At 37.7% G+C, this 8507-nt stretch overlaps 1 protein-coding gene across 3 annotated transcripts; it reads right to left on the bottom strand.

The window, feature by feature from the left end:
• Positions 1–2008: 2008 nt before the first annotated feature.
• Hn (phenylalanine-4-hydroxylase) lies at positions 2009–8464 on the bottom strand. 3 transcript variants are annotated; one of them, XM_066286215.1, is made up of 7 exons: positions 8180–8464; positions 3704–4004; positions 3472–3631; positions 3216–3415; positions 2901–3163; positions 2437–2666; positions 2009–2343 (listed from the first exon to the last, which is right to left on the bottom strand). In XM_066286215.1, exons 1-7 carry the CDS (start codon positions 8261–8263, stop codon positions 2187–2189), a joined length of 1395 nt encoding a protein of 464 aa, XP_066142312.1. In that variant the 5' UTR covers positions 8264–8464; the 3' UTR covers positions 2009–2186. The 3 variants fall into 3 exon arrangements, with proteins under 3 accessions (XP_066142312.1, XP_066142313.1, XP_066142315.1); XM_066286216.1 differs by lacking the exon at positions 8180–8464 and adding an exon at positions 5580–6094 and having other exon boundaries at positions 3704–4037; XM_066286218.1 differs by lacking the exon at positions 8180–8464 and adding an exon at positions 5580–6089.
• Between the last annotated feature and the right edge of the window lie 43 nt (positions 8465–8507).

Here is an 8507-nt window from a genome sequence, read left to right as displayed (position 1 = left end):
TCGTGGAAATTTAACTAACTATCAAGGTGTATACGACCATTTCCATGGTATAATTTTTTTTATTTACCGGGCAAAAGTGGATGGTCCACGTCTTTCCAGGCGGGACATCTACATTATCCGATACCATTGAAACCTCTGTTGTGTAGTGCCCTTTCTTTCGCTTCTTTAGACACATTAGTCCATTATCTCCAAGCTGATACTGCGCATGCCCATGGAAGATGATAGAGCCTCCAGCAATTTGTCTCCCTCTGCTCCATCTGATGCCTCCTTGACCCTAACGTTACTGGCAACGGTGGCATCATCAGAGAACTGCGAGGTGCTTTAGCCATCGCTCTTTTTGCATTATGACGGTACCACGTTTGTACGCTCAAAACGCTCGGAGACCCGAAAATTACTGAAATATGCATTTTAATATCGCCGTTCCATAACAATACTAACCGGTGATAGTTAAAAATATATATACTAGATACAGAAGCGCTTTAGCGCACAAGTGCGCTAAAAAGCGTTACTGCACGCAAATTGAAGCGGCGAGCGTCACTGTGGAAACCTTTTGGGAGTACTCGACATTGACATGCGTACGGTAGAGTTTTTTCCTCGGGTATGCTTGCCAAAGATTTTATCGCATGCTACTGTTTAATTGCACTTACCGAAAGTATTAAGTTTACTACACACGAAAAAAATATAGTACCTAGCACGTGAGAAGGTGCCTAACAGCCTTCAATTGATGACTGAATAACACGAAGCAGAATTGAAGGGGTCCAACTCTGTTGTGGGTCATTGAGTCACCTGCAGTTCGTTGCAGACCGAAGCTCGGCTTGCACAGTTCAGTCAAACTGCAGGCAGCGTAAGATATTACTTTTCGCACCCGTTATATAAAACAAAGGTATATGTGTCTGAGTTCAAGGTGAACATGCGTACGGTCAATACTCTTACTGCACAGATGTGTTAATGGTATATTGCGTAACAAGCCAAGAAGATCGCTTTAATATGCGATCGTAAGGTATTACGTAGGCGTGCTCGAAGGACCTAACCACACGAGTGTGTTAAGAGACTCTAGAGAGTTGGAAGAATAATTTTTCCATTGATCAAAATTACTAAAATTCAAAATGAAGAAAATGAAAAGAACTGTTCGAATTCAGTCCTGGTGCGGTAGACACTTTGCCACTTGCAAGCTGAAGATATCGAGTCGCAGCCAGTGGCGTGGCTAAGAAACTAAGTTCTCTAATCTGTCATCTGATACTGTTATTCAACAATCTGCTTTTTTTTCTTTTATTCTGTTTGGGAATAAGGCTTCACACGCAAATAGGGGCGGATTTATACAGGGTGATTCATCAACTTACTGACAAACTTTAAGGGAAAGTTGAACTCGCAATAACAAATATTTAGATCGAATAAAGCTAGGTCGCATCGTTTTCAGGATAAAAAAAATGTTTAATTTCATTTTTTTAATATTTTACAAACGTTTTGGGATAAAGACATAAAATTAGGGACACGCTATGGTGGGATAAATGTGCATGTTTTAGAGTAGATAGGACATTCCCACCCACACTAGTGGCGTTCAGTCGGCCATTCAATGGGATGTTTTTAATGAAAAAATATGTATAAAAATAAAAAAGGCCTCTTGGTGTTTTGTTCCTCATGTAGCCGTTTTCAAGATAAAAAATAATTTTCCATTCCTGCGCCTGCCAAAAAACCGGTGTAGCTTTCCAAGTACGATTTTTTCAATTCTTCAGGAGAAATTTATTAAATTTCTTTTAGTAGAAGTAGAGGACATGAAGACACACATGTGTGAAACATTCCTCATCGTAAAATAATATTTCACTTCCAAAGTATGATTTCGCTAAATTCCGAGCCACTCATAAATGTAGAAACGTTGGATGGCGGCATAGACGCCACTGGTGTGGGTCTGTGCGTGAGTCCGCCTACCCCAGAACGTGCACATTTATCCCGTTTTTATAAGCTCCCCATTCCCTGGCAGTGTGTTCGTATGTTTATGAAACGCCCTGTATATGCGTTATAATATATATTTGATATTCTGCGCTTTTTTAATAAATCTAAAAAATATAAATTAACATATTACTTAACCCTATTGTACAGAACATAATATTTTAATCATATCTATGAATATCTTCCATTATACACAACTAAGTGATACTTAGATTTAAAGTTTGATTAAGCACTAAATTCTAAAGTTTCTTAAGAGAGTCTATCAAGATGGACATCTCGGACCCGATGTTGCTGACCAATCTTTGAATTTGAGGTTTGGAATCCAGAACTTCAACGCTTTGGGTATAAGCATTGTAGCGCACTCCAAATGGTCTTGGGATGGTAGCTGCGTATTTTCTGGAAGGACGGTGTTTCCATAAGAAATGCGACTTCTTGAGACCGCGTTTAATCCAAAAGGCTTCGACAAAAACTGACTCGAGCATAACTTACATCATTTTCTCCTTCGCATCCTCAAAGGTCTCAGCGATATAATAAATGGGCTGGTACTCCGTGATCGGGTACTTCTGTATTGCAGTTTTGGCAGGTTCAAAAGCTCGGTATTCCGATTTTCCCTCTAAGGAGTACTGAAGCTCTCCGTAAGAAGACAATAATCCAGCTCCATACGCTTTTAGATCGTCCCCTTCGCGACACAAACCAAATTCCACGGTGAACCAGAAACACTAAGAGAACATAATACAAATTAGTCTTTACGTCTCCTTTACTTGGAAACAGCTTTGCAAATAAGACGTGAAATTGCGGCGTTATTTGAAATTGTTGCAGCGATTTGGAAAAGTCAAGATCGACAATCATTTACTTCAAGAAAAGTAATCAAAAGTTCATTATCCTTTCAAATACCACAATGGTCATGTTTAGGTTTGTTTTGCTTGATTGAGGAATAATTTTACGAAACTCACCGTTGCCAATTTTTCAATATAATCATCAGGAGCCCCCAAAGAAGCCAAACCGATTTCTTGGGAAAATTGGGCGAAATCCGGATCGGCAAACAAAGGGGCGTGGCCTAGAAGCTCGTGGCACACATCAGGTTCTGGGGTGTAAAATGGCTTGCTCGGGTGTCTAATATACTGGGTGGAGTGAAAAACCCTGAAAGCCAGCCCGGCCAAGAAGTCCCTGGAGGACAAGAGCCCTGCCACTGGACGCAAGGTGAATCCTGTGCAATCTGCAGTAATTGGGTCTTTACAATTTGCGTTAGTTCAACTAGCAAGAACAACCTCTCAGGAAGTTAGATACGTCCTCCAGTTGAGGAATGTTGTCTTCCCTATATCCACAATTCTCTTCTAGAAGAGGAAAGACGTGATTATGCTCTTTGCAGGCGTGAGAAGGATAGAGAGTCTTGAGTTGCCTGAAAACTTGTCTCCAGGTATTGACTTCTTCTTTAGTGTATTCAACGTAGGGGAGTTTTTGCCCATGCCTGTTACGAGACATAAAAGAATTTCTGGGAATAAAGAAGATAGTTACGATTTTTACCTGTAGTTATAGGCTATATCAGCAAAATACTTCCGCCTCGCCCTGTAGACCGGGTCCGTAAACCCTGGATGGTCCGAGTCAAGCTCTGATCCATAAGAAAGGATTTGATTCGCAAATCGATCCAAATCTCTGATTCTTCTTGGGAACCATGGGACTGTGTCTGAAAAAAAAACCTTTAAATTTGCTCCCATTTTAAATCCATACTGGATAAATTCAAAGGCGTTAAAGTTACCTGCATTATCCCTATAATCCCTAGATATAACTTGTAAATACTGGCTAAATTGCTTAATATCTTCAATCGCTCCTCCCAAATTTCTGGATGGAGCGCACTCCACCATAAACTCGTATAAATCGGGCATTTTGGTAGAAGGTCTGGACTCAATGTGCAGTAAATTGATATCATATTTTTTGAAGATGTTGAGGTACTTGGCTAAGACTCCGACTTCCTCCTCGGGGGGAGCAAATAGAAGGTAAGTGCTTTTAGCCGAGTCCCTGCCTATTCTTATGTAGTTGCCCCCAGGCATAAGTTTAGGCTGAAATATTTCGGGATGGATTTGTAATGCGGTCTATACGGTGTGTTAAAAAAAAACATGTTAACAGATGATTCTAGGTGTTAAAATAGTAAAAAGAGTTCTTGTGAACCTACCCCAAAAATAGCTGCTTAAAGGAGCTGCCTTTAATGGGGAACTCTGAAGAGAAGAGAAAAACCCCCTTAAAGGGTTGATGGTTTTTCGCAATATTTTCTAAACAGTTTGCGCTAAAATTACGAAATTTGGTGCAAAGCGACGATCCAAAATGGAAGAATTTTTTTTTGGTAATTATTGTAAATTTTAATAAGGAGCGTCACACAGAGGGGGTCTCCTACGTAAATGTTCCCCTAACTTTCCTGTTTGTTATATTTTTAAATTTTTGAAATCAAGCTAATAAATCTAAAATAATTTAAAGTAAAAACTGACTTCTTACTTCATCTCGTTAGGATAGGCCGTTTTTCAGAAAAATGAGTTTTTATAAACCGATACACGACTACAAGGAAATCGAAATCTATGAAGAATAGAGATCCCTTGACATGGAAGAAGGCCATTTTCAACATTTGTTATGAATAAATGATAAATCTTTTAATAATATTAGTGTTGTTATTGCTGGTTAATAACAAAAATATTGCTATTGCAAGGATTCCTAGAATGTTTATTAAGATGCTTTTCGATGTCCATGTAATCGTGCATCAGTTCATAAAACTCTATTTTTCTAAGTAGGGTGTATCCTAACGAGATTAAATAAGGGGACCTTTTTTACAAAAAAATATTTGCAATTCGGCAATTTTATTTCGAAGACTAAGATATATTTCTATGAAAAAAGTTAGGGCAACATTTACGTAGGGGACTCTCTGTGTGCGCCGCCCCTGACTAAAATCTGCAATTATTAACACAAAAACAGTTTTCGCACTCCCACTTAATGCACTGTATTGAATTCCATTATTAAAAAAAAAAAGCGAAAAATGCTCCCCCTTTTAAGGCGTTCTAGCCCCTTCAAGAAGCAATTTTTCGAGTGCGCTCATGAGAACTTTTTTTTTACTTCATTCTCTGGAATCACCTCTCAAAATATTTGAACGTTACTTTCAAACACCCTGTAATTATGACGCTGAGTGGCGGTAGTATCAGTCACGTAGTTGTTCTTTGATAGCATGTGCGATTGTGAAAGGATTTCATGTATTCGGTACGTAAAACGTCGTTTAATTTAGAAATAATTGAGCAATTATTTGGCAAGTTTATCTGTTTTTTTTTTTTTTTTTTTTTTTTTTTGATAAAAATTCGACGCGATCTGTCTTGGAAATTTGCAATGTAATTAATATGTGCAGCAGCATTGTTGAAATGAATATAAAAAAATAGCCCATTTGCATAAGCATTGCAAAGAGATACGCTGTAAACAATAACAACAAAATGGTGTGTGAATTGTTGACATTGAATGACTTTCATCGCCTCAATAAAGCAGCGATTTAATGACGAAGACAAACAACTATAGGTTTAACCGTGTTTTTTATTGGAAATTTCCAAAAGGAGTTTTAACGCTTTTTTCTTATTGTTATCGAAAAATGACAATTTTGTACTCACATTAAACTTGTCCGGATCGGTTTTATCCATATTGCTTTCCAGTTCTTGTGCGATTTTATCAATGCGCGCTGATTGGGAAAACCCAACTAGTACTAATATTGTGCGGCAAATGAAAATCCATACTTATATACGGAATTTTTTCTATTTAATTTAGTAGTAGCTTTAATGGGTTTTATATACAGTGACTAGATCCAATTATTACAGACAGGAAAGGAATTGCATCATTGTCAGTTAAGCAAATAAACACACAAATAGTCTTATCTTAAGGAAAACAATTTTTCGAACATTCTTAACTCGTCAATGTGATCGGGAAGAAATGACTAAATTTGTACATCTTAGGCATTTTTGTCAGCAAGAACGAACAACGAGAAAACGATAGCTGGGAAGAAATGTTCAATATCGTCAACAGCATCTGAAAGCATTCACTTTCAATGGGTTTTCAATGAAAGGTTGTGACACATCACATGGTACTGATCTATAGACCTTCTGAAGTATTTACTTCGATAAATAAAAGGACAACCTTGAATGATATTGCCACAAACGGTTACTATTGGTCAGAACCATCATTAAAATCAGCGGTACTTGCTTATGTTGCTTTGTAGTTGACTTTATGATCTGTAATCGGTATTGATTACGTGTAAAACGTATTTGTTGACCATAAACGTAGTTTCAAAGGAATAACTTGCGAAAGAACGCGGCAATTAAGGAAATTCCTGATTATTCTAGTATTGTTATGCACCTACATCAAATTCAACAAAAAAATTCAACCGAACTGCACTTTCGTCTTGGTTCGCTTCGGAATGACTTAACCAAAGTCAATCCGGTATTAGTTTTAATTTGAAGAGTCGAAGGTGAGTAAAATATCTGAGCAAAATATGGTGTAAAAATCAATTGGTAAAATATCGTAAAATATGTAAAAAAAAAACAACTGAATAACGCTATACTAGGTGGTTTTTTAGCCCACCAACGAAGTGGGGTAGACGAGAGGTGAGGTCATTTTAAGAAAAAACTTCATACAAGCACACGTCCGATTTCAATTATTTAGGGATTTGAGGGCTTAAAAGTTTTCGACAATTTTACCACTAAAAATTATGTCATGTCGGTCCAGTTTCGAGGCCGCCGCATTCTCCCGACTTATACCCTTTGGATTTCCATTTCTGGGGTCATATGAAACAAAGTGTGCATCAAGACGCCATTAACAGAAGACAGCAGTTGTTAAATAAAATATGGACCGCTGCTACTGATGTAACAAATCGTCCATATATCCGGTGAAAAATTCATTACTTCGTCGTTGTGAATCATATATTCTTGCAGGAGGACATTTTTGGCAGCTGCTTTGGTATTTATACTTTTTATCGTGTCATTTGTGTAATTTTTAATAATAATTAGGTAGCGTGCAGAATACTTTGAAGTCCTCTAAACTCTCGAATAATTGAATATTTATATGAAGCTTTTTTTCTTAAAATGACCTCACCTTTCGTCTGCCTCACTTTGACAGTAAGCTGAAAAAATCAGCTTGTAGATGAGTTACACGAGACCTGACCAAACCGTGTTCGAGACATGAAGGAGGGAGGCCTCAGAGCTACGAAAGGAACATGAAGATCGAATTAAAGTAGAAAAGCTAAGTTTGGTACAACGTGTAAACTGCTAAAAGGAAAAAAGTGAAGAAGTGCAAAAGGTTTGGCGCATGTAGGGAAAATACGTAAATAAACGCAAGGCTAGGAGAATCGAGGAAATAAGAGTAATAAAAAACGACATGAAGGTGCAAGAGGAGAAAGAAAATTAACGAACGATTAAGGAACAACGGTGATGATGTTAATATCTATAAAACTTCAGAATAACCAATTTTAGTGAGCAAAAGATCGTAGCTACAAACGTATAGCAAAATAGTGTGTTTCATATGCAGGTCAATCGGGGTTATTGTATCAAACAGTATCTCAAGAGGAACTGAACTATTGAAACTTGACCTACAACAATATCAAAAGATTGTTGAAACTGATAAAAAATTGGAAAATTCGTCCTGAGAAAAGGCAGCTGAAAGTAAGAGGTGCTAAGGTAGTAAAAGCTAAAACAATTTTGCTGATAAAAAAAAATAAAGAAAATGTGGTAAATTTGAACAAATCGAGGATGGTTCCAGGGTTTGTTCAATTATAGTTACTATTGCGTCGCTGATTCAATTTTTTAATGGAACTAAGAAGATACCTAACGTCACGACTTCCATTACGAAACTATCGCTTTGCTTATGGAAATAAGAAAAAAGTGTCACTGAGGCCGGTTTTTTAAAATGCAGTTAGGGAGCGACAGTTATCAGCTAACAACCAACAAGTTCTTGAACTGAGGTTAAAGCTCGACCACTAGTTCGAGTAAGCGTAACAGTCTGAATCGTATCAACAATTAACAGAGATATTTTGACTGATGACCTCTTGACTCCAGGTTAGTTCACGTGCAGGTTTATCAGGGACACCGAAGAACCGGCCCTTAATCTGTATTGGGTCAGAAACGTCTAGTCCCTGACAGCGATTAACCGACCCTACCTAAGTTATTTTATTAAGCTTGAGAGGCCGTTATACTTGATATTCCCAAATTCTCATTTAACTTACCACATCAGGTGGACTTCCCTGGGGAGTGTCGGAGGTCTTTTCCTCAGAGGTCTCGATAAGTATGGCTTCCCTTGCCGACATCATTTTACTCACACGATATTTCGAATTAGAATTTTTCTTTGGATTTTAACGAGCTTTCTGCCGATTTTTCGCCAAATCGACAACAAACCCTAAGATCACAATACCTCTTCGTCGAATGCCACTGTCTGACTGGCTGATGTCGATAATATTATAAAATATGTATACACATTCGAAACTTGTTGTAATCGCATTAGGAAATAATTTTTGTAATAAAGCAACATGTTTGCAAGTTGAATTTGGTCGAAAT

The sequence above is a fragment of the Euwallacea fornicatus genome, chromosome 9, assembly GCF_040115645.1.
Source record: "Euwallacea fornicatus isolate EFF26 chromosome 9, ASM4011564v1, whole genome shotgun sequence".
NCBI classification, from domain to species: Eukaryota; Metazoa; Arthropoda; class Insecta; order Coleoptera; family Curculionidae; genus Euwallacea; species Euwallacea fornicatus.
This window is presented reverse-complemented; position numbering and strand designations above follow the sequence as displayed.